The sequence below is a fragment of the Diplotaxodon limnothrissa genome, linkage group LG13 (assembly GCF_057381915.1).
Source record: "Diplotaxodon limnothrissa isolate DT_005_m linkage group LG13, D_limnothrissa_male_GT1.1, whole genome shotgun sequence".
Classification (NCBI taxonomy): domain Eukaryota; kingdom Metazoa; phylum Chordata; class Actinopteri; order Cichliformes; family Cichlidae; genus Diplotaxodon; species Diplotaxodon limnothrissa.
The window spans coordinates 21,866,646-21,891,552 of NC_140608.1; the positions used below are offsets into that span (position 1 = coordinate 21,866,646).

General features: G+C 43.1%; 3 protein-coding genes across 6 annotated transcripts; 1 reads left to right on the top strand and 2 right to left on the bottom strand.

The window, feature by feature from the left end:
• Positions 1-1,485: 1,485 nt before the first annotated feature.
• Positions 1,486-10,338, bottom strand: mcmbp (minichromosome maintenance complex binding protein). Its single transcript, XM_085369503.1, has 16 exons — positions 10,193-10,338; positions 8,211-8,302; positions 7,991-8,131; positions 7,838-7,879; positions 7,667-7,756; positions 7,421-7,550; positions 6,940-7,085; positions 6,714-6,811; positions 6,467-6,642; positions 3,776-3,899; positions 3,555-3,672; positions 3,303-3,468; positions 3,052-3,185; positions 2,198-2,365; positions 1,965-2,053; positions 1,486-1,700 (listed from the first exon to the last, which is right to left on the bottom strand). Exons 1-16 carry the CDS (start codon positions 10,248-10,250, stop codon positions 1,574-1,576), a joined length of 1,899 nt encoding a protein of 632 aa, XP_085225629.1. The 5' UTR covers positions 10,251-10,338; the 3' UTR covers positions 1,486-1,573.
• A 492-nt stretch (positions 10,339-10,830) lies between these two features.
• On the top strand, positions 10,831-17,350 carry sec23ip (SEC23 interacting protein). Of its 4 annotated transcripts, none has more exons than XM_085369506.1 (18): positions 10,831-11,000; positions 11,498-12,012; positions 12,092-12,305; positions 12,406-12,599; positions 12,714-12,803; positions 12,893-13,013; positions 13,242-13,331; positions 13,423-13,564; positions 13,834-14,042; positions 14,114-14,211; positions 14,358-14,528; positions 14,701-14,796; positions 14,878-15,054; positions 15,130-15,285; positions 15,400-15,502; positions 15,927-16,112; positions 16,194-16,356; positions 17,213-17,350. In XM_085369506.1, the coding sequence occupies exons 1-18, from the start codon at positions 10,868-10,870 to the stop codon at positions 17,292-17,294; spliced, it is 2,940 nt and encodes a 979-aa protein (XP_085225632.1). In that variant the 5' UTR covers positions 10,831-10,867; the 3' UTR covers positions 17,295-17,350. The 4 variants fall into 4 exon arrangements, with proteins under 4 accessions (XP_085225632.1, XP_085225633.1, XP_085225630.1 ...); XM_085369507.1 differs by having other exon boundaries at positions 11,501-12,012; XM_085369504.1 differs by having other exon boundaries at positions 15,927-16,356.
• Positions 17,351-18,549: 1,199 nt separating this feature from the next.
• csgalnact2 (chondroitin sulfate N-acetylgalactosaminyltransferase 2) lies at positions 18,550-23,962 on the bottom strand. Its single transcript, XM_085369508.1, has 9 exons — positions 23,882-23,962; positions 22,526-22,607; positions 21,530-22,369; positions 20,230-20,446; positions 19,971-20,072; positions 19,703-19,881; positions 19,523-19,617; positions 19,346-19,427; positions 18,550-19,270 (listed from the first exon to the last, which is right to left on the bottom strand). The coding sequence occupies exons 3-9, from the start codon at positions 22,167-22,169 to the stop codon at positions 18,978-18,980; spliced, it is 1,608 nt and encodes a 535-aa protein (XP_085225634.1). The 5' UTR covers positions 22,170-22,369; positions 22,526-22,607; positions 23,882-23,962; the 3' UTR covers positions 18,550-18,977.
• Positions 23,963-24,907: the final 945 nt, after the last annotated feature.

Genomic DNA, 24,907 nt, shown 5'->3' on the forward strand with positions numbered 1-24,907 from the left:
TCAGGGTTGGTGCATGTCATCGGAGCTTTTTATGTTGGGATATCTCACTGTGATAATGGCACATTCATTCTCTGTGGGAATGGGCAGGTTTTAGAATTAGTATTTTTTTTGTTGTGTTTGTGGTTTACAGTGAATCTGTAAATCGGAGCATCCTGTTGCTGCTGGTGTTTAGGACCGCTTGCCTTTGAGATCCCAGTTATTTATAATATGGAAGTGTACACTGTAACAAAGTTTACATGTTTTTTTTTTTTTTTTAAGTTAATTTGTTGTTAAAAAAAACAAATCTACCACAGGATCTTGTTATAGACACCAGAAGAAATTATAATAAATCACAGCTGCCCTGTCCTGCTGGTGTCCGACTGTGATATGAATCTGGCTTGCTCTGAGCTGAGATATCCCAAGATAAACTGTCACATATTTTGTGTTACCTTTGCCTGTTTTTTTTTTTTTTTTTTTCTCCTTTCTGCATTCGGCTTGCTCACCAGCAGATAAGATGCGGGACACTTGTATATTTTGTCTGATTATAAATGAGACTCGGCTGCTTTTCTAGGTGCTGCTGATGGTGTGTTTATGTGTGTGTGGTGCTGCCAAAGCTTCAAGGTAATAGCTGTGAGGTTTTAACACAGAGGGTAAGCGGTGTTTTTAAACTTCATTCAGGATTGCAAACACTGGGGCAGCTCTCAAGCCTAGAAGGAAACTTAATCCTCCACATTCCTGAAAGAGTCCACAGTGCTAGAGTGTCGGTGTCTTGCTTTTTATATGCAAATGTCGCCTGTTCTAGTCAATCCTGTATTTGCTGGCTAAAAGTTTGGTCTTTCCTTCCGTTTTTTCACACCAAGTGCTTTTGCGGTCACCTCTTGATTTATCGTCTGGTGGTTGCCCACTCCCATTGTGGCTGGAGCTCTCCAAGCATTTGATTTGCACTGTTTAAGCACATTTTTCCTGCGTTAACATGGTTTCATCTGGATGTCTGTGTTCATATCCTTACCAACTGGCTGTCAGCGTTTTCCACAGTGTACTGAGATTGTATTGTATATTAAAAGTATCCTATTTATTCTTACCTTCTTTGGGTGTGTTACTTGATAACAGGGTGCACTGTACACTTGTTTAGGCAGATATTTCATTGGAATAAAAAGTGACTAAAAGATTGCTGCATGTTTACTGTCAAATGTATTAACAGCACAGCACAGTATACTAACCCAGGAAGAAAAATGCACCAGGACAAACAGTGATCCAGATCTTGTTCCTTTATTTACTTTTTTTTTTTTTTTTTTTTTTGAAGATAGAAATTATTTTTTTTCCTGTAAACAGACCTTTCTGTCTAGTAGAGCTTAACCTCTGGTGTGAACCCCACAAGAGACTTTGAATTTAAGGCAGTACTTCAGTGTGATGATAAACTGCGATGTTAGTGTACATACAACAGTATCTAAATCTTATATGTAGCTCAGCACAGTAAAAAAAAAAAAAAAAAGTGAATACCTGAACTATGTGGCAAATGAAAACATCTTTATTACAAACTGTTTAGATATCAAATGGGGAAAAAAAGCAAACAAGTCATGTCATTTGCCTCTGATCACGGCTCGTTGCCGTTGACACACTTGTGCTGCTCCATCCGGCTCCTCCGCAGCGCCTCGATGTGTTTGGCTCGGAGCCAGCTGTCTCTGGACAGCGAGGTCTGACCCTGGCTCAGAGACAACAACCTACGGACAGATTCGCAGAGAGCCACATCTCAGTTTTAATAAGCTGCCAGTCTGAGACGATCTATGAGATGTACGAGCGAGTTCAAAAAAAAAGAAATTGGCTGCGCTGAGGCGTGAAGCTATCATCAGCCTGTTTATGGTGCTTTCAGTTTTGATTATAGCTTATTGCTTAACACTCTAAAGTGCCTTAGGGGCTGTTATTATTCTCATGAATGAAAATTAATTAAATGCTACATAAAGGCAGTTATATAAATCACAACCCACCTCGCCACAACGAGCATCCTGTGCAGGTCCTCGGCAGATATACTCTGGGGGTCATCCTTCCTCATGTCTACAAAGTCATCTTCAACTGACTGAGTGCAGGAGGAAAAGGAGACACTTAATTCTTGCATGCAAACTTATAAAAAGAGCTGCTCAAACAGACTGGGTACATGAAGAAACAGCTACCATACTAGCTGAAACTCAACTCACTGTATAAGTATAAGAGCTTGTCTCACCTTTGTCACTTCATCTGAGATGCTGTAGTCAAGCAGCCGAGCCACACTCAGGTAGATTCTGAACTTGTTGAGCTGTGATGAGGCCTGAGAAAGCATGTGCATGGTGCTGAGATACTCCTCCAGGTGGGATGGAGCGACCTGAGTCTGCAGGTGTATCTGACAGTCAGACTGTGGAGATAAAGAATAATATTGATTGTGTGCCATAGAGGAAGTCCATATCCAGAAAGGATGTCTTTTTTACTAGGTGTTGCTATGCAAAAGTTTCCCTGTGTGCTGCATGCCCGCCTACTTTGGCATATTATCAAAACTTCAGAGCACGGCAGACAGGATCAAAGCCTTGGTGACGGTTAAGCATCTGATCGAGCCGAGCCTCCAGCTTCTAATCAGCCAATAGCTGCTCGCTGTAAACAGTAAACACAACCATGTAACCATTGTGACTTCTAATGAACCGTGGGAGTTGTTTACAGCATGCTGCCCTTCACTGCTCGCCTAATAGCAGGCCGAGCCTGACGCCTCTCCCGGGATTGTTCCCGTGGCACACAGCTGCCACCATGGCAACCCATTAGACCAGCACACAGAAATAGCGCACAGCACATTCCTCAGGCTGTTCGCAACACAGCGAGACTCTGGTTAAAGCCGCCGGCTTGAAGGGCTGGCTGCGGCCGACCGATGTCAGCTGAGACGACAGCGTGACGCCGGCTGGAAACAACCACCAGTGTCTGACACGGCTCTGCTTCGTGAGACACCGGAGGAAACCGAACCCCTCCCCTAGCCGTAGCCGGGGGTGGGGAGCGAGGCGAGGGTGCTGGGAGGGATCTGCGATGGGTGGGAGTGAGCTTTCACTGCGTTCTTACCGGCAGCAGCGAGCGGCCCTCTGACGCGATGAGCACGTTAATATTGCAGGGGAATTCCATCTGATGGTAGTTAAAGTCATAATCAACCTTCTGCCACGAGATCAGGTTCCCCAAGGCCGTGACGTTACGCACACCTGCAGCAACAAACACAACAGAGTAACAGATCCAACCCAGTTCAGTCACAAGGACAGGAAAAATGGTGGCGTTTGAGTCCTCGCTGTCGACCTCTTGTGGTCTTCTAGAAGACCCACCTGTTGTGTCCAGCTGTCCCTGCTCCAGCTGCGTTTCATCTAGGTAGAGGGAAGTGTTTTTGGCCAGCTGCAGGGCGCCGCTCACCAGCCGGTTTGCCACATAGTCCTTCTTAGGCACCAACCGTATCTGGTTCATGTTCTGGAGGCTCATGCCCAGGTAGTGTGACTGCAGGGGAAACAATGTTGAGTGTGTCTCAGTTCATCCAGATATAAACCAAGCAGTACCTGCGACCGATTGCGCTGATAACTCACAGAAGGCACGAGCTGCTGGATGATCTGATAAAGGCGCTCAGTGTACGAGGCAACAGTAGGACAGCCACTCATGTTCAAGGTAAACTTGCCCAGCGGGAGGACGTCCCGTCTCACGTACCTACAAGAAAAATAAAAGTGTGCTGGCGTTAGTTTGAAACCATCAAATAAAAAATTACAAAAAAAATAATAATCAGGAAGCTCACATACTGAACTTTACGTACACGTTAGAAATGAGATGCAGAATGAGGTACTCGGCTGCAAGAGCATCACCCAGGAGGACATGAGTCAAGTATGCCAGAAGCTCTTCTCTGACAGAGGGCATCTCGCTCAGGGTCGAAGCTAAAACTGAGGAAGAAAGGACAAAGAATCAACTCAGCTCCAGTCTGAACCAGTCGCTGCATTGTTCCTCTTATTAGAAAGCTTTTCAAGGCAAATGAACTTCAGTTTAATGGGATTGTTTTCCTGCTTGATTTCAATACTTCTCACACTTCATTAAACATTCCTACAACACTGATGGAACAAGTCGCCCTGCTTAAGCGATATTATTTATTAATGAGATCTGACAGTACATCTGTCCCGTTATCTTCTTTGATAATTACTGAAGCGACTTCCTTGATATCCATGCACACTTTAGTAAACACCTCAGACTGTTTTTAAATGGTGTGTTATAAATTAAGACAGTGTGAAAACTCAGCTGTCGGAAGTAAAGTACACAGTAATCCTGTCAGAAATGTCCATTTATCATAAGCAACCAAATGAATGAGTTACTGCTGTGCATCACATGCTTAAATGTGCACAAATCTCTCATATGGGAACACTCATGGGTAAATGTTTGATGCTACAGAAACTAAACTTCAGCTCTTGTTAATGTTTTACTAAAACCTAATGGAATCATGAGAAGGACTCTGCGAATCTGTTTCGGGCTTTGACAACTAGAGTCGAAGGAGCGGTGCGTTTTCAGCTCTCTGTGACTTTTACTGGGCTAGCGCTAAACTTTAACCAATATGGAAAACAACTACAAAACAAAACGTCCACATATCTACAGACTACCCGTAATCAGTGTGATTTTATTTTAGCAAAATCACAGAGGAAGACCGGGGTCACCCTGGACAGGTCGGCACTGTTTTAGGGCTAACACACAGATACACAGAGACCCCCTTTCACTCTTACATCCACTCTAGGGCTGGGCATCGTCACTGATTTCTGGAATCGATTCGATTCGAATCGGGCGAATTTTGCCTCAGTCAGAAATATTATAATTCTGATCACGTATCAGTACATTTCCATATTTTTATATCTATAAAAAGAAAGCTGACACTTGCGAGACTTTATCAAAGGTGTAAGCATCACAGCAGATGCATTTGTGTCAAAGTAGCTGAGGATAAAACTCAGAAAAACATGAAGGCGACTTTCCTGGCCTGGGATTTTATAACAGGTAACCTTAAAAATATTCTGCAGTAGTTAAAAAACGAAAGAAAGTCAACCTATGAACGTTACCTGATACTGCTGAAGTGAAGCAAAGTTACAGCGGTTTTATTAGAGACACGGCTAATTTTAAGACGTTTAAATTTGTTCAGTAGCGTATTGAACGGCAGAAATTAGGCTTTCTTTTCGGAAGTAAGTAAAAGGAAAAAAAAACAGCGGCCGGCATGTTGTAATGAAGAAAACAGATTTTTAGACGGGAAACTGTTTTTGAAGAACAGAGAGAGAGAGAGAGATGTGATTTTATCCTGGTGGAAGCAAAATAGCAAAACTAAGAGTGAATTCATGATGATGTTTATGTGAAGCGTAGTTTGGATCTTCTTTTGCTGCTGGTTCACTCAATATTGTTTGGAGAGAAATAAAACCTGCAGCTTCAGAATCTAGTGCAAAAAGGACGTAAACACAAAGCGCAGACCTGGCGAAACATCAGAATCAGCGAGCTGTCAGCCCCGACCGTGTCCGTGCCGTCGGGTAAGAAAGGCGACATCTCACTGATTCTGATCCGTCGGCGGGTCCGCGCTTTGTTTACGTCTTTGTGCAGAATCCATGTACCTGCTCTCATTTACTGTTTTAGCTGTTTGGTGGTTGTTGTAATTTTGTGAGGTTTAACCTGAGATTCTGGCGTTTCGGGCAAAATATATTTACATTTTAAAATCGATTCAGGATTTTAATGAATCAATTTTACGTTATCCAAGCTAGAATCGATTTTAATCGATAAATCGATAATCAGAACCCACCCCTAATCCACTCCTCACACCAATTTAGAATCGCCAGTTAACCTAAGGAGCCCGTCTTTGGACTGTGAGAGAAAGCAGGAATACCGGAAAGAGCCCACTGAGCTACACGGAGAATATCCTGAGTGTTAGATTTGACCCCAGGCTCTTTTTGCTGTGCGGCAACAGTGCTAAAAGTGCACAGAACTGAAGGGTTCTCATGCTTCCTCCAGCACCGAGGGCGGCTGAAGAAGCTCTGTATCACTAAAGTATTGCACAGTCACCGCAAATAATATTTATGTAGTCAAAGCAGTTTAAACGTGTCGCCCACATTGATTCAGCATTAATAACTGATTTGTCTGCAGTGCTGGAAGCATCGGGTTGTTTACTTAATGTTTTTTTAATAAAGTTTGACTTCATCCCTCCGGAGGAATGAAGTCAAACTTGCCAAAAGTGTCTCTTCTTCAAGTCGTCAAGTGAAATCTAGACAACCCCAGTACTCAGGCTTATTTAGCAGAATGTTATGTAAATAAGATTACATTCAGCTATCTCATTAAAATCTGTGAAAAAAAAAAACCCTGCTGCGATACTTATTTTTGTAGCAGGATTATGAAATATTTTCCTGGATGCTTACTGGCTGTGTGATTGGCATGTAACATACACGAGGAAAAAGAATGAAGAAACTTGGAGGCCTACTACTCTACTGTTTGTCCTTACAAGCACTGTTGTCCTCCGAGGTGGCGGCAGAGGGCAGCAGGGGGTTGTTGTGCTGCAGCTGCTTGGCGTAGAGCATGTGGAGGCGTGGAACGAGCGAGGCTGGCGGGCAGTGCACCCTCTGCTCCTCTGCCGTCTCCATGGACTCCGTGGGATCCAGCAGGTTTGAAGAGGCGTCTCTGTATGGAAACGTCAACAATGAGAAACAAACCGAGCAGGGCAGGGAGGAAAATCAAAGTACGTGTCTTACTTCTCGTCGGCTAAGGCGCTGAGAGCGGGACTGACGGAGAGGATCCCGTAGACCTCAAGCATGTCGTTAAGTTTGAAGCTGTCCCAGTCCTCATAGACCTGCCAATGATACGCACATTATAGCATGTGTCCTAAAACTCTCCTCATGATAGCTGTATCGTCTCTAAAATCACCTCTTTGTTCAAAACGGTTCAGTACTGGAAGAGGAATAAACTGACACAGCGCACCTTGACTAGGCAGGAAGGGCCTTTCTCTCCCGGCAGGGGGAAGTTGAGGTCGAGGTGGGAGGCAGATGTCATCTGGCTGGAGGGAGCTTCTGTCTCCTGCCGCTTACAGTCGCCGTTGCCGTGATGTTCTGTGGGACTCTGAGGACCTGCAGCAAGGAAAAATAAAACCGTTGTCAAAAGTGCTTTTTAAACAGGATTTTCAACATAGCCTTTCTAAACATGCTATTTTCTTTTATAAAGCACAAGTTATTTCTATTTGCACAATAATGCAAGGAAAAAAGGAGTCTAGACGATGCTCACAAGGCAAGGACGGATCCACAAAGTGATCAAAGCGTTTCAAAAATGACAGTAATGACACAATAAAATGATATAATGTAACTGATCAAGAGCAGCTATAAGTTGGACCTTATGCTAACACTCTTATTCTGACCAACAGTAAATTTGACTTTATCGAACGAATGCCGATTCTGAACACTCGTACCAGCGTGCGCTTCCCTCTGCTTCTGTGGCTGCGTGTCCATGTCGTCGTCTTCCTCGTAGCTTCGTTTCTGTCTGCTTGGCACGTACGAGGTGGAAGGCACCACTCTTGCTTGGCTGCTGTTGGCATATCTGTGCAACAGAGTTAAGGACAACTCGGAGCAGCAGATCACAAGATATAAATGCACATTTCACGAATGCCAGCTGCGTAAAGAGCGATTCTATGTGGTCTTTTGCAAGCTGAGGATATCTCTTTGACCCAGGGGTTTTCTCCGGGGATTGGCACACAGTAGAAAGTCTGTCGCTCTGCAGTTACTGTGTTTTTAGAGTTAAAATCCACCTGCAGATGAAACACCCGTTAACAACCAAGTTGGAGCTAAAATGAGCCATCTACAGCGAATGAGTCTTTGAAGAGACTCACCCCGCATTCTGTCACGTCTTTATACTTCCCACATCGCAACGTCTGTGAAAGAATAGACAGAAAAAGAGGATGAAAGATGAAAACAGCTAAGAGATTATCAAAGGGCTGCACTCGTACCAATAACAGCAGGCGAGAGGATAAAGAAGTGCGTACTTTAGCCTGTGTGGCTGGATCGACAGTCTCATAGACTCCCATGTAGAACTCTGGATCAAACATGTCTTGGATGAAACAGCGAAATTTCACGAGGCTGTTGGGCTTCAGGTAATGCATGGGGATGTCGTTGAGAGATGGGACCTGCATCAAAGTGTGCAGAAACAAATTAGGAGCCTGTCATTCATGCACATGTTTTTGTTGAAAGTGTAATTTGTATTACCAAGGTGTGAGCGTCCTTCTCTTTCAGTCGATCTTTGAAGAACTCCACGGCTCTCGCCTCCCAGCCAGAGCTTGGATTACTCTGGGAAGCGGCTGAAATATCAAGAAGGCATAATTTTATTGGCAAATCAAAACTCAAAGTTGGATAAATGGTTGTTGTAGAGCAAAATTAGCTTAGCTGGGCTGCATTAGATAAAGATGTTCTGTCTCACTATGGAAAGCGCCCTCTGGTGTGAGCAATCATGGAAGCTCCACTACCACCACAGACCAGTCCCCCAACCTGTCCCCCAACCAGGCATTTTCAAAGTACATCCTCGCAAAGATCAAAGGTGCTCCTCCCACTTGTTTGCGTTCAAAACTGTCTTAATTTTTTATGTCACTGATTCAAAGTGGTGGAAAGATTCCTTGAAGATCCTGGTCAATATTGACGTGACAGCATCACACAGTTGCTGCAGACTTGTCAGCCATGATGTGAATCTCCCGTTCCACACAGGCTGATGTACACTGTAAATGGCCTGTATTTGTATAGCGCTTTACTTAGTCCCTATGGACCCCTACATTCAGTCATCCACCCATTCACACACTGGTGATGGCAAGCTACATTGTAGCCACAGCCTGGGGTGCACTGACAGAGGCGAGGCTGCCAGACACTGGCGCCACCAGGCCCTCTGACCGCCACCAGGCAACGGGTGAAGTGTCTTGCCCAAGGACACAACGACCCAGACTGTCCAAGCCGGGGCTCGAACCAGCAAGCTTCCAATTACAAGACAAACTGCCAACTCTTGAGCCACGGTCGCCCCCACACTGTGGACATAAAGGGAATAGACATGGTCAGAAACAACCCTCAGTTTGGTTGTGGTTTTTAAATGATGCTCAGCTGGTACTAAGGGGCCTAAAGTGTGACAATAAGATATCCCTCACACATCATTACACCACCAGCAACCTGAATTGGTGATGCAAGGCAGAACGCAGCCATGCTTTCATGTTGTTTATGCCAAATGTTGATCCTACCATCCAAATTCTGCAGCAGAAATCAAGTGTTCTGCTGCTGTAGCACATCTGCCTCACGTTTTGACATGTTGCACATTTACAGATGCTCTTCTGCATATCCTGGGTCTAACAAGTAGTCATTCGAGTTACTTTGTTGCGTTCCTATCAGCTCAAAGCAGACAAACCATTGTCCTCTGATCTCTAACATCATCAAGGCATTTCCACCAGACAACTGGTCCTCACTGGATATTTTCTCTTCTTCTGACCAATTTTCTGTAAGCCGAAGAGATGGTTATGGGGGAAAATCCCAGTATATCAGCAGTTTTTGAAATACTCAAAGCAGCTTGTCTGGCACCAACAACTATACCACATTCAAAGTCAATTAAAAACACATTTCATCCAATTCTCATGCTCGGTCGTCTTGCCCATGTCTGCGTGGTTAAATGCACTGAGTTGTTGCCATGGAACTGCATATATTAGAGAGATTAAATATGTCTTATTGAAGAATTCAACAGATGTACCTAATGAAGTGACTAGTAAGTGTATAAATGTAATATGTTGAGCAAAGAAGTGAGACAGGGTAAAGAGAAACCCTGTTATAATGTGGGGGTTTGGAAGGAAAATAGATAAAAGAGTTACTAGAATTACATGATACAACATGTCTAAAAGATATAAGCAACTTTTATTAATCTTAAATATAACCGCCCCCACCAGTGACACGTAAATGTCAGTCCTTTAAGATTTTAAGGAATATGTGGATTTTTCCGCTTATTCTTTAAAATCCGTCTCCGTCTTGATGTGTGGCAGTGGCGTGTGTACAGTAACTACACGAAAAAGTGTAAGACAAGTGTAAGTCATTTGCTTTTTCGAAGAGAAAGAAAAAAGAAAACACACAGCCACCTGCAATGTGCAAAGTTGGCATGGTACGTAGTCAGAGAGCTAACTAGCTAGGTTCACGCGTTAGCCCTACTGAGTGAAGTTCCGGTGTCTTACCAAACATCCCCTCAACAACACCAACGGGGTCGTTAATCCAGTCATGTGTGGAAGGCATGGCTTAGATGGTGATAAAGGTCCGGAGATTAGAAAATATATCAAAGAAGAATCACAGTGAAAATACCAGTTTGTTGACTTTCCCCATACACAGGATCGCTGAAGTGAAGGGCGGGAAATTTGCGTCACCAGACGGAGAGCGTAGTGGGTTTGTTTTGGGTACGGGGACCAACCGGAGCACGGAGGTGCGTCATAACTCTCCTTCAGGATAGGCTGGGTGTTTTTCGTTTGACTTTAAATTCCTGCTCTAGTGAAGAAAAGTAAAGAAATAGTCTTTAATATAGAGCTACTTCTATTTTTTAAAGATACAGTTTATTGTTTTTTATTTAAAAGATCCAATATTACAGTGTAAGTAATCATCCTGGTCTATAGGTGGCAGTGGTGAGCGAGAGTGTTTGTTGTAGCTCCAACAAAAGAACTGTGGCGAAATTGCCTGCGTGATTTTAGTAGATCTGAATAATATGTGCTACGCCGCTTGTAGTCGTGCAATCTCCGGTTAATGCTTTATAGCTCAGCAAAATCTGCAAGCGCAGTGAAAAAAACAAAAACGCTCATTGGAGAACTGAGCGTGTCCTGTCTGCCTGCTCCGGTAGTGGCTACGTGTAATTCTCGGGGAAAATGGCAGATAGAAAAAATAATAATGCTCCAAACACCAGTGCAAATTTACTATTCAGCGCCGCTCCAGAGTTTAACTTCAATTTGCCTTTCATGCCAGTGAGTCAGGCCACTGGTCCGGCGGTGCTGTCAGGAGGTGAGACGAGATGCCGACTGAGGAAATGTCCAAACATTTGCGGGTTCGTTAGCAAGCTAAGCTAGTTAGCAGATTGGGTTCCCGTATCGCTATCGGGGCTTACTGAGTGTAAAAGTAACAGAAAGAGAAAGAAACCTTGTCCGAGTAGGGAAGCGTTTATCAGGCGTAAGGTTAGGCTAACTGACAGCGATGTGTTGTGGTCAGACTGGCAGCTGTGTGATGTTTTATTTTGCACGTATGTTTCAGGGTCACAGGCAAAACAGTGTTCTGAGTTAAATGGAAAGATAACGTCCTGTTACAGGGATTTAATGATGCGACATTCTGCTGAACAAGCGCCTGATAAACATGTTTCCTCTTTTTATACTTTAAGGACTAAACAGTAGAAAGCTACAGCTCTGAGCACATATTCTCTATCTCTGTGATTTAATGTGTGTCAGATGTTTTTGCATAGATACTAAAACATGTGTTACACTTTTATTCTCCATGTCGGTGTGCAGTAGATGACTCCACTGATGTTGGAGAAGAAGACAGCTTTGTAGGTCAGACATCTGGGAATGGACATGCCCCGTCTACATTCAGCTACTTCTCCAGTCCCATAACCAGTACTGACCCATTTGCATCAATAGGGCATTCTCCATGCCCCCCGCCAGTGCTGTCTGCAGCCCCGACCACAACGGGACACGTTTCTGTTCCCAGCAGTGTCAGCATGGTTCCACCACAACCCCCACCTGCCAGCTCACAAATGAACCCTTCTCCTTCGATGTTTGGTAGTGCAGTTTACCAGAGCCCCATGGGGCGTCACACTCCTCCCCCTACCACAATGACCCCACCGCCTCCCCAGATGCAGCCGCAGAGCCACAACCCGTACAGACACACCCCCACCAGCAGCAGAGCTAGTCCTTATATTCCAGCTCCGGAAATCATGCCGCCAACACACACGCCACAGCAGAATCCCTACTTGGTCAGCTCGCCACCGCAAACGTTCCCCCCATCAGGACCCATGTATACAAAGGTGAGTGTCACACCGGTGTTGTTGATCAAAGGGTTTATTAACTTATTTGGGAAGTTAAATCACATCTTTCTCTCTTCAGCCTCCTCCCACGCAGATTCAGGGCCCTCCACCTCCACTTCCAGCCACCACAGCTGGAGCCGTCGTTCCTGCTGTTCCCATGATGCCGTACAACTACAACGTCTATGAGCCAGTTCAGCCTCACTGGTTCTACTGCAAGCAGGTGGAGTCAAAAAGCGTCTGGCTTCCTTTCAGTATCTTTGACTCCCTTCAGCTTGAGGAGACGTACAACTCTGGTACGACAAGACACGTGCAAATTTGTCTTCCTGAGAATCTAATTTTGACCTGAACTGCACAGTGAAGTTTTTTTTGTTTTTTTTTTCTTCATTCTTTCAGTTCAACCAGATCCAGAAAGTGTGATCATACGCACAGACGGAGGGAGGTATGACGTGCAGCTTTATGACCGCATGCGGACTGCAGTGTACTGGGAGGAGGAGCCTACAGAGGTCCGACGCTGCACCTGGTTCTACAAAGGAGATACAGATAGTCGCTTTATTCCTTACTCTGAGGAGTTCAGCGATAAGCTCGAGGTTTGTCTCAAAAATACTGTTTTTTATACCCTCTGCATTGTTCTTTATTGATTTAGTTTAGGCTGCACTGTTGTAAAAGGAAATTATAATATTGTATTATTGCATCATCTCTAGGCTGAATATAAGAAAGCTGTGTCTACCAACCAGTGGCACCGCAGGCTGGAGTTCCCATCAGGGGAAACCATTGTGATGCACAACCCAAAGGTAAACCCCTGTTTGATTAATGTGCTGTAGCGGTCTGATGATGTAATTAGCTTTATAGTTCACGAGCATTGATCTGTTTGCCTTTGTAGGTCATAGTGCAGTTTCAGCCCTCCTGCGTACCAGATGAGTGGGGCACAACTCAGGACGGGCAGACCAGACCCAGAGTGGTGAAGAGAGGAATCGATGATGACCACGATGAAGTGCCTGATGGTAGACAAGTTCCGCTGTGCTCAAAATAATTTGCTCTAAGTGTAAACACAGTTTGTATCATCCACTAAGTGTAATTTTAGGAAATGAAAAGTATGATAAGGTATTCCAGAGGCATTAGAAGGACTTTTTGATAGCTGGTTGGGTGCTAGGTGAAGTATAATGCAGCCTCATTCTGACTGTAGTTCACATTTTATGCACATATTTAAGATTAGAGACATCTCTTTCCAGGTGAGCTCTCAACGGTGGATCATCTTGTGTTCATGGTTCATGGAATTGGCCCCGTGTGTGACTTGAGATTTCGGAGCATGATTGAGTGTGGTGAGTAATGAAGTAATGAGCAGTCACACTGCAGTCGTGTAACGATGTGTACAAAGGAAACGTTAAAAATGCTGTTTTGTCGTGCTTTCAGTGGACGACTTCCGTAATGTGTCGCTGAAGCTGCTGCAGAGCCATTTTAAGAAATCGCTGGATGAACACGCTATCAGCAGAGTGGAGTTTCTGCCCGTGCAGTGGCACACGGCTCTACATGGAGATGCCACAGGGGTGGACAGGTGAGGGGGACAAGGGTTTAACACCAAAGAGGCCTGACACACATGTGGTGATATTATAAATAGCTCCTGACTGGATGGAAACACTGGACTTACTCTCTTATTTTAAATTGACATTGTTTGTCACCTGTAAGTCCTTCATCATTACTCAGAGATGGGTAAACAGAACATTTATTGGACACTGTCATTATATGCCGGAGACAATTGGTGCCTCAGTTCACCAGACATCCTTGCAGGACCTTAACAGACTTATTTCTTGTTCATCTTTGCAGGAGGATAAAGAAGATCACTTTGCCCAGCACCGGGCGTTTACGTCACTTTACCAACGAGACCTTGTTAGATGTGCTTTTCTACAACAGTCCCACTTACTGCCAGACCATCATGGACACTGTTGCTCAGGAGATTAACCGACTCTATGCCCTGTTCATGGAGAGGAACCCGGACTTCAGAGGAGCAGTGTCAGTGGCAGGACACAGCTTAGGTAATAAACATGTTTAATCAGCTTCTAACCTTTCTGTTTTTTCCACCATCACTTAATTTTTCTCCTTGCAGGTTCTTTGATTCTCTTTGACCTGCTTTCAAATCAGAAGAATGCCTCACCTGGAGGGGCCATGCCAACCATGCCCGCTGCTAACGGAGAAGTCAGACAGGTCACGCCCTGACTAATTTAAATAAATTACAATATACTGTAAAAATAAAACAAACACCGTGCTCTTTTCCGTTTATTTGTAAATGAGTTGAATATTTTCAGAATAAAGGTTCGGTATGTAATTGTAAATTTTGCTTCTCATATCAGGTGACGGCCCCTGTTGCACAGGAAAATAGTGCCGTCACCCCTCCAGCTGTGGAGGAGCAGCCCAAAGAAGACGGGGAGGAGTTTGAGGATCTTGCTGCTATGCTGGAACATCTGGGCCTGTCTGAATACAAGAATACCTTTGATGAGGAGAAGATTGACATTGAATCTTTTGTAAGAACACAGTCCACCTTTTATTTTACAGACTGCTAGGAGCTGAGATATGTTTTAGAAGTATAAGAAATCTAGTTATAAATGTAAACTGTATAAGGTCATTTGAGAACATCGGGGGTTTTATGCAATATAATGTAATTCATCTTATTCTGACCCTTTTATATTCTCTTAGCTTATGTGCACAATTGAGGACCTGAAGGAGATGGGTATCCCACTTGGTCCCAGAAAAAAAATTGCCAAATTTGTGAAAGAAAGAGTGAATAAGCAGGTAAGTTTGTCTGCTGAGTATCTGCGAGGCTTGCAAAATTGTGATTATGGACCCGCCCCACTCATGGTTTCATGTTCACAGGCTGCACGCCAGGCAGCTCAGGATAACAAAAAAGAGGTCAAAGAGGTCACTCAGACTGCAGCACCTCCACCAGCAGCTGAAGTTCCCTCTGATCCGACTGTGAAGAAGCTTCCAGTGGGCAGCACAGTCTCCTCTGTCCATGTGGACTACAATTACTTTGAAGTTGGAACGGGGCAGGTAAACACATCTGTCTTTCAGCAACAATGAGCTGCTATTCTGAAGCAGAGCTGACATTTAATAAACTTTTTGCAGGTGTCTGTCATCTACCACACTCTGGACTTTGAGCCTGTGAATTTCTTTGCCTTGGGTTCTCCAATCGGCATGTTCCTGACTGTACGAGGACTTGAGAATATCGAAGAGACGTACCAGCTGCCCACATGCAAGGGATTCTTCAATATTTATCATCCAGTATGTGTTTGTGTATTTATAGCTATTTGTAACATGTTTTATTGTCTCTGGGTCAGATTTGTACAGTATTCTGGTGTGCACAGGCATTTCATTCACTAGACTAATGTCTTTTAGCTGGATCCAGTGGCTTACAGGATTGAGCCTATGATAATGCCAGACCTGGACTTGAAGCCTGTTTTGATCCCACATCACAAAGGACGGAAGAGGCTTCATCTTGGTATGGACCCAAACACTCAGAGCAGAGCTGTCATTGTTGTAGTCACATATGAGATTAAGTTTCAAGCAAAAGGAACAAAAAATAATAATCAGGTTTTAACTGTGAATGCTGACAGATACAGAGTTAGTTACTGAGCCTAAGCTAAACTGTTCAGTATTTTTGGCCTCTCTGCCGCTTAAGGGTGGAGCGTCCCAATATCTGCAGTTACACAGCACAAAGACTCTATTCTTGCACTTCAATTGCCATGAAGCAACGTAGTGGCAAATAAAACTGATTCGTTTTTTCCTTGGCTGTGCAGAAAAACATTAAGGTGACAGCAAAATAAAGTTTCTCGTGGTGGTTGCTTTTTTTTTTTTTTTTAAAGTGTATGTAGGTTTCATTGGTTGTGCGGAAATGGGCTTAGGTGTGATTCTGTGTGTTTCAGAGCTAAAGGAGTCTCTCACCAGGATGGGCTCTGACCTGAAGCAGGGTTTCATCAGCTCCCTGAGGACTGCCTGGCAGACCCTCAACGACTTTGCTCGTGCTCACACCTCGAATGCCCAACTTCAGGCCCAGCTGGCCATCGTGGCCAATCAGATCGAAGAGGAGGAGAAGCAACAAGTGCACGAAGGTGAGTGCGGCTCACTTGTGAGTCTTTGTTTGACTATTTTCTGTACTGTTAGATCAACCGTTTTGATCTGGTTTGTCACAGAGCATAAGATTCCAGACAACCCTGAGCTTCAAAAAGAAGACGAGTCTCAGGTGAAGATCGGGATGTTAAACGGAGGAAATCGCATCGACTACGTCCTGCAGGAGAAGCCCATTGAGAGTTTCAACGAGTATTTGTTTGCCCTCCAGAGTCACCTCTGCTACTGGTACAAGCAATCTCATATTAAAGACCTGTTTGTAGTTGCAATTTGAATGGAAACTTGAGTATTAAGCAGCTGAATGACACAGACTGAAAACTAAGTCCATGTTTTTTGGTATCAATTAATAATTTAAATATTTACTATGTGCAAAAATAACAGGTTTGGTGGTTTCAGCCTCTCAAATATGTGATCCTTAATAATTTACCAAGTCCTCATATTATTTTGGTTTCATTAAAAAAAAAAACAAAAAAAAAAAAAAACAAAAAAAAAAAACAACTTACTCTTCTGCAGTATAGATTTTTTTTTTTTTTTTTATTCATTGTTGATTTTTAGGCCCTTTCCTCACAGTACATTCTTACCTCGTTTCCATCAGTACCTTTTTAGCTCGACTTGATTCAACTTAGTTTTGATAGTTTTTCATTAGGTGGTAGTACCTGGTACTGGGTGGGTATTACCTTCTTTAGTACGTGCTCGGCCGGCGTTCCAAGTGATCACAGTTAATCCGAAAATGTGAAATCAGACTGCATGCCACCAATAGGCCAGACGATGGTGTCACTCGATGAGTCATGAGAGTGACTCCTTCACAAAAATCCAAACCACCATTTTTGAAACCTGGCAACGAGAAAAATACCCCACTGTGGTCCCAGAGTCTGACAAAAAGCTTTAATGACCCACGTGGAGGTGGTACTCAATTGTAATGGAAAACGACTGCAACAGAATCGAGTTGAGTCGAGTAGGTACTAGTGGAAAAGAGGCGTATAAAAACTGCACATATAAATGATGGTGAGTGACGTCTGAAGTCCTTTAAGCTGCTTCGGTGACTGTCTGAAACCTGTGTATTAACACTTGTGTTGTTTTGTAGGCAATCTGAAGACACGGCTCTGCTCATTCTCAAAGAGATCTACAAGACCATGGGGATCCATCCAGAACAGATGGCTCATTAATACACAGAGTACACCTGTCTGCTTTGGTCCCATTTAGTTTCATGTATTACTTCTTCACTGGGATTTTGATTATTTTTCCTTTTTTTTTTATTGATGTAGTTTATTATATACAGATGAATAATACAATTGTATTACGCCATTTGTCTTAAATTAAGAAACATACAAATGAGCTCGTTGATTCAAAGAAACTTGACAAGTTTGATATTACATTTTTATAGTATAAATTATAGAAATGGGGGGAGGGGTCAAGTTTCCCAAGAACATGTATCAGCAGATCGAATACTAACAGCAGAAAGGAAGGAGCAGAAGCAAATGCAGCCTTCTGTAAGTTTTATTTCATGGCAAGACTCAAAATAAATCATCACCTTGCTCAAGTGTTTCGTTTGGATTGTGTACTGCTGATGTTTTCTCCTGCAGGGTAAGGAGAGACTCGAAGACTATCTACAGAAAGCTGGAATATTTGCAAAAACATTAATAATAAAATAATTACAGTACCAGATGAGACCTGCTTCCTCTGTGAGGGAGAAAAAGCACTTCTTGCCTGCACTATGTAATCTTTAGACAGCTGTCCTCATTAAAATTACCCCTCTAACCTATGAACTGTTCAGCTGTAACATTATGTGGAATAAAAACCAGCAGCTGTGAATACGGCTCATAGTACTGTCTGCATGTAGGCACATATTTAACTCACATGTATGAAACAATGGAATATTAGAAAAATATTTACAAGCATGACTGTAACATTCAATCCCAGTCAAGAAGTGGGAATCGTAGTGCTGGGAATGACGCTCATTGTTATCTATACAATAATACTGGTCCACATACACCTGATATTGTAGTGTTGCATGCAGTAAGCAGATCTTTGCTCAAGTCCTTGAACCATTTGATCAACATGCTTTTCAGGTGAACTCTTTACTTGGAAACAATCAGCAATAAATGAATGATAACAGCGACTCACTGTCACAAAACACAAGTTCCCTTTTTTTTTTAAAAACCCATACTGCCCGTCTCACAGAACTTCTAATAGAAACAGAATATTATGGCTCCATATACTACTGCCAAAATACTGAGTGAAAGATTATAAAGTGTTTGAGGATCAGCTGAAACTTTTGGCTTCTTTTGTTCACTATGAGAAAGTGCAACATCTTTACAGTTGTCAATAAATTATGCAACTTGTTATCCTTTAATGTGTCTTTAGTTTGATTTAAAAAGCCTGTCCAAACACGCAACAGCTGCCAGAAATCATCTGAATGAGCTGAAATCTTTCTGAAGTCATATTTGGCTGTAAAAGGTGCTAAAGAGGCTGGCTGCAGGTCAGGTGCTGTGTTTGAAGCAGGCAGGGTGGCTTAATGAGAAGTTGTCAAGTTCAAAGTTAGAAAGCGCATGCCTATTGATTTGATTTCATGTAACATATTGTCAACCTAAATCCACGAGATACGTACCTGTTGTTCTTCCCTCAGCAAGTTAAGTATTGCTAATTATGCGTCAGCTCTTCAGTAACACTTGTTGCCACGTTGTGAACTTTCACATTGACTAATGTTCATTTTTGTACATTCATTTGTCTACAGCTGTGCGGTGAAATGCAGAAGGATCCGTGTAAACATGTCTTCGCTCTAGTGCCTTAACGATATCAGCACCATGCAGTCTTAATGTAGAAATGATGCTGGGTACGCAGAGGCTCGCTCAGTCCTCTGTTTTGCTCTGTGTCTTGAAGGCCTGCTTGCGTAGGTGAGCCTCGATCTCCTCGCGGAAAACCAGCATCCCCAGGTGAGAGTGGGAGGCCTCGTTCATCGCTTTGGACTGGATGCACATGCGGTACTGCTCCGGCGTCAGCTCGTCCGCGCACTGCTTCTCGTGCCACAGGTGGAACAGACCCGACACAGGCGTGCGGATCACTATCATGTCACTCCGCAGATACTTCCTGTACAAGTGGACGTCTTCCACCCCCCAACCTTTGACTTCAAGATCAAAACCACCTGCGGGGATACGACCCATTTAAAACATGTTACGCACAACTGTCGCGTCTAATAAAACAAATGATTGGTGCTTACCGATATTTAGAAAGTCGGAGCGATACTGGCATGTCATTCCAAATCCAAAGTCTCTCCAGAATCCAGCATCCTTTTTATGAATCTATTTGAAAACAGATAGTCATCTCTGACACACAGGTCACCACCAAACCAGCTTTCTAACACGTTGGTCAGAATGGGAACCTTTACACTTCTTACCAGCTGGAGTTCAACAGGTGGAGCCAGCTCCAAATTTCCGTAGACAATGGCAGGATTGTACAAACTAAACACGACAGGATAGAAGACTTTCTTGTCTGTAAAACAGAACAAGCAAATTAACCTTTGGCTGAGAGCAAGAGCACTAAAAGAGTATAATGAATGTGAGCCAATTAAACCTACTTGGAGCAGCGTGGAGACGACAGGTGTTAAGGAACTCGAGTGTAAAATGGATGTCCACATCACAAAAAAACATTAAGACGTCGCCTTTCTTCCATGCGTGAGCTCCGATATCCAAACCTCGACCTCGGGAAAACTCCTCGTCCACTGGGATGAGAGTGTAGTTGGAGAAGCTCTCCTCCCTGTAAAACAAAACGCCTGATTTTTAACAAATGCCTCATATGACATATTAACAAGCCTATTAAAAGGTCTTTCTGTTCAATAGACTCACCTCGACATTTTTTCCAGAGATGACGTCACCTCCTGTAGACCTTCCTGCCCAAAATAAACCACCGTGAGATGTACCCTTCTGTCATGCTGTATGCACACCTCCCTAAAAACACATGCATTTTTCAAATGGATTACAAGGACACACAAGGCTGCAGTGCTTTCCACAACAATGGTGGAAACAAAAGCCAACACGTCTAATGAAGGCCAAGGGTGCTGGCTCATGTTTAGTGGAGAGGGATGGATTTAAGATTCATTCTCACCTGAAGTTTTGCAAGAACTGTGAGAAAGTTTCTGCTCTGCCCGCTAGTGGCACAATGATGTTAATAATCATTCCTGATGTTTCCACAGATGTGCTCCTGACTTTCATTAAGGGCCCAAAAGGCCTGAAGAGTGTGACGTGGCGGAAACTGCTGGAATCCTCTTTGGCAAAGAAGAGCTCGTAAAGTGTCCCTTTGTCTCGCTCTGTCCGGTACAGCCCTGCCAAAAGAAGACAATCTGAAAAACACTGAGACAGGCTGAGAAAACGTACCAGTTATCCACTAAGTGGCACTAAATGCCAAATTCAAGGAGAATTTCTGTTTGGCACTACTGCTGCGCATGACTAACGCGCAAACACAGACACGTAGCATAAACTTTTGTCCCCATCCTTGCTATGCAAAGGCACACCACAGTCTTAATCTGACTAGCTCTGACCCCTGCAGTTTTGTCAAACCTTAACTATCTCATGTAATCTCCTAACCACAACTCTGACCAAGCAATATACACTAGCCAAGGAGCAGGAGTCATGGAGGGTCATTGCAGCTGAGAGTGCAGCTTATGAACTTTCAAATGTATTTTACGTTTGACGCATCACTTTTGAGGTCAAGCTTGTTCTGTCTGAACTTGAATCGGACCTTTGCCGATTGTGACATTTTGGCCCAATATCAATGTTTAAAGTAACAATTTGGCTGATTTTGTTTTGTTGTTTATTGTTTTCCTGGAATAAGGGGAAAATAAATATTCTAAAAGAAAATAAAAGATGTGCTTTAATTTTGACTCGTTTTATCCAAAGGTAGCTGCAAGGTCAGGGACCATCGTCACTAACTTCTGATGCACACCCAGTCACTTTGTTCTATAAGCGAGCCTGAAATATAACAGAAAGCATCAAGTTCAGAAAAGAGCTTCAAAGGCTTTCAGAGGGTAAAGAGTTAAAGTCTTGCAGCTCACACAATTTGAACATTTAACCAGTGCAACATTTATATTCCTAAATACAGACTGTTCACAAAATCTGATAACTGTCATATGCCAACATCAATCAATAGGCAATATTGGCCAGTGTTCATCAGATAGTGTATATCAGTGCAACCCAGTGCTCCTTTGTCTAAATAAAATGTACTAACCAAATCAGATTTGGAACAAAGGCTCAGTTTATTATTCTGGATCGTTAAAAATAGATTTTCCTGGTGATTTTTTTTTTTTCAACGAGTCTATTCACTGAGTGGAAACTGTTAATAAAAGGTTCATTTTGAACACTGGTTACAGTCATTGCCTCTTACTCTGTAATTTAACTGAGAGTCTCACCTTCAGTAAAGTGACCATCTGTGTAGGTTTGCCTCTGCATCGGCACATCATCCTCCACACCATCCTCCTCGTCAGGGTTGTTGATGATGTCTAGTGCGGCCTCAATGACCTCCACCAGCTCATCCCTGCGGTCCTTGCGGACTGGTTTCTCCTCTGGGTGCCGCGTTAGCCCCATTTCCAGCTGGTACACCTTGGAAGAAGTAAAACTCTCAAACGGCACCAAGGCATACTCGCTTGGAAGGCGAGCTCCAGTGTTGACCTCAGCCTTGTCGATCTGAGAATGCAAGTACTCCAGCAAATCTCCAGGCTCTTGGTCTTTATCAGCCAGACCCGGAACTCCTGGAAGCTCTTTTTTCTCTTGGAGAACTTTCAACTTCTCGCTCATTTCCTGTAATTCCTGCTTAAGCTGGGCAATTTGCCGCTTCAGACTGGCAGCACGGTTCAGGTGGCGCTCCTCCTGTTCCTGGAGCAGGGCCTGGTAGTATTCTTTGCCATAGGTCTCCCCTGGTAAGATCAGGCTGACGTCTGCTGGTGGAGTGCACTCCAGCAGGTATGCAAACAGCAGCAACACCAGCAGCAGAAAAAGACCCAGGAAGAGCCAGCGGACCCGACCCTGAAGTGGCAATCCCCGCCTGGGCATCACGTTCTCATAAAAGCTATAGCTGACAAGCCTGCATTCCCTTCGCCCCGGACTGCTCACATTACTTAAAACAGGTTTCTGTACATCATCTTAGAGACATGGGTGTGTAGATCATTTTGGAATAAAGAGATCTTGTTCTTTGGCTCCAATGCATCAGTATTTCCACACATAGGTCCTGTATAAATCCACAAAACGATCAGCTGTTAAAAACACAAAAATCCACAATCAGAAAAAAGGCCACAATCCAGGATCCCAATACAGGGACTTTTAGATAAAAGCACTGATGACAAAACAGTAGATAATCATACAATGACATTTAATGTGTTACCTTTAAGCAACCTTTCAAATAAACCAACCTGCTATCTACAGTTTCCTTCAGTCAGTAAGTTTCTTTTGAACATTTATCCGACTTCTTCACTTCAAAGATTCCGTTTAAACCTGAGGAAGGAGGGACAGCAGGGATTAGCTACACCTGGACAGCTAACACACGCCAGCTAGCTCTCAGCCAAACAACAGCACACAAGGAAACTGGTGGGCGAGCTTCACAGCGAGCTAGCTACAAACTGACTTCCGGTGTAGCTCTTTCTCTTCAAAATAAATGCACGAGCTTTGTGCAAAGGGCTAGACCAAACACTCCAGATTCTGAGAGGTACCTTCTTGGAATGAAAGTGGACAAAACAAGTGAAACACACACAGCGTTCAAGGCCGATTTGTGATTATCTTTTTAATTACAGGCTTGGTAAATGTCACACAAGGCTCACCAGTCAAGAATCCCTGGTTAAAAAAAAGAAAGAAAAAAAAAAGGCAGCCTTCAGGAGTTTCCACGCCTAATATCGTGTCAACCAGATACCATGTGCAGCAGGTTCTTGAAGGTCACACAGCTCCAAGCTTACACTTACAAAGTAACCCTGTTTTCAGGCTCTCACACCCAGATATAAATCAGTCTCTAGACAGCTATAATGAAATAGGGCTCTGAATCCAGCCAGAACTGGAACTGAGCTTGTGCTGATGTTTTAAAAGCCGTAGCTGTCAAAATACTTCTTTGTACATTTATTTCTTTAACCTTAATGCTTTCTTCTAAAATGAGATCTTGAATGTTTAACACCAAACACAGAAATATAAAATATTAATGATTCTTATTAACATTCTAAAAGGCAAAACGCAACTATGATATTAGTTTTACTACTCACACAAAGAATGTCTAACGCAAAACTGTTCTGCTGATGATGTGTGCTGATGAGAGTGCTTGTTCAACAGTTTGGAAGGTGTGTGTGTGCGTGTGTGTGTGTGTGTGTGTGTGGGGGGGGGGGGGGGGGTGTTAAGTCAAGGACAAAGTAACACAAGACTGCCTGAAAAACAACAGAACCAAGTCATGCTAATAATGGGAGACTTTCAAACTCTAAGCTACTGGCATGGCGACAGAGAAAAGTTGGCTATATTTCCAGAAAAAAAAACTCTTAGCCTAAAACCTTTGATAATTAGATTTTTTTCCCTTGTGGCATATTTGCAAATTTCAGCACCTTTAATTATTTTGAAATTTGCGACATTACAGGCAGCACATCCCCTTATTTCGAAAAAATTCGAACCGGACATGACTACAGTTCTGCTGCTAGCTTAGCGGTGTTCCGCGCTTCACTTCGCTTTCGGGTTTTTATTCTTACCCGTTAGAAAGCCTCTCTGTTACCCATAGTACTCCCCAAACGTTCACTCACCTAATCCCGGCTTTGTCCATTCCTGCCCCTCATTACAGCTGTCGCATTTTGTGTTAAACTAGCAGCAGTAGGTAGGTAGGTTGTGTTACAGAATGCCACGGAGCAAAGAGAAAAGAGTGGGTTGTAACCTACTTCCGGTTAAAATCTAACCAATCGGAGCGTGTCTAACGAGTGTCGTCATCAAGCACGCCGAACCTCCAGGTTCATAATATTGTTTATTCTTATTAAAATAACGACGTTATTATTATATTGTAGCTCTAAACGCATTATTGTTATTATTAGAACACATCGATGATTTTTTTTACTCTCATACACACTACCGCGTCTTCCAATAACGTAACAACGTTAATCTGTTGTTTTAAAAAAAGCTATATTTAACCTTCCCTCTAAGAGATTATTGTCTTTTCTTCCCGTTTCACTGTTCAGACCAAGAAAGCAAACCTCTTATCTCAGGTGATGAACTAGCTGACAGCTCTGGATTGAATTAGCACTGAAACATAATTTGTCTAATGTTCGAAAACAAGTGATATGATCTTAATGTGGTGCACAAAATAAGCCAGGAAATGTTCTCGTGGGATTCTGTTTATAGTCGTTATATTTTCATTTTCTTAATTATGAGAGAAGAAGACAGATGTTATCTGAAAGGCCAGAATCAGTGCGGAAAGTCTTAGTCTAAGAAACTATTTTAATAAACAAACCATTTCCTTCTTTTTTCTGATTTAATCATATGATATTTCTGTACCGTGGGTCTAACCAGTCAGTATTATGTGTAGGTGTAAAAATGAAACCCTGATAAAGGAAGAGAAGTAAAGGGGGTGGTTTAATGTCACACACGCACACACACACACACATCGGGTATCTACCTAGTCATAGATTTTTAAAAAGTACAGATCTAGTTTTGTGCTTCAACTCCAACACCAAAACCTTAATCTGCTTTTCAGTATCATATATATTCACTGGGCTGGTTTGGACATCCTTTTGGGTTCAGAGCTGTCTAAACTCTTAATTTTATAAAGATTTCTCAGA

What these genes read in the sequence shown, in the direction of transcription:
- csgalnact2 (XM_085369508.1), bottom strand. Translation starts at nt 22,169, where the DNA reads ATGCCCAGGCGGGGATTGCCACTTCAGGGTCGGGTCCGCTGGCTCTTC. An exon ending in CAGTTCTTGCAAAACTTCAG is followed by an intron (nt 20,073 to 20,229) that starts GTGAGAATGAAT and finishes ATGTGTTTTTAG; the next exon opens with GGAGGTGTGCATACAGCATG. An exon ending in TCGTCTCCACGCTGCTCCAA is followed by an intron (nt 19,618 to 19,702) that starts GTAGGTTTAATT and finishes TCTGTTTTACAG; the next exon opens with ACAAGAAAGTCTTCTATCCT.
- sec23ip (XM_085369504.1), top strand. Translation starts at nt 10,868, where the DNA reads ATGGCAGATAGAAAAAATAATAATGCTCCAAACACCAGTGCAAATTTA. An exon ending in TCCGGCGGTGCTGTCAGGAG is followed by an intron (nt 11,001 to 11,497) that starts GTGAGACGAGAT and finishes GTCGGTGTGCAG; the next exon opens with TAGATGACTCCACTGATGTT. An exon ending in CTAACGGAGAAGTCAGACAG is followed by an intron (nt 14,212 to 14,357) that starts GTCACGCCCTGA and finishes TTCTCATATCAG; the next exon opens with GTGACGGCCCCTGTTGCACA.
- mcmbp (XM_085369503.1), bottom strand. Translation starts at nt 10,250, where the DNA reads ATGCCTTCCACACATGACTGGATTAACGACCCCGTTGGTGTTGTTGAG. An exon ending in AAAACCCCTGGGTCAAAGAG is followed by an intron (nt 7,551 to 7,666) that starts ATATCCTCAGCT and finishes ACTCTGTTGCAC; the next exon opens with AGATATGCCAACAGCAGCCA. An exon ending in CTGCATCTCATTTCTAACGT is followed by an intron (nt 3,673 to 3,775) that starts GTACGTAAAGTT and finishes TTTTTCTTGTAG; the next exon opens with GTACGTGAGACGGGACGTCC.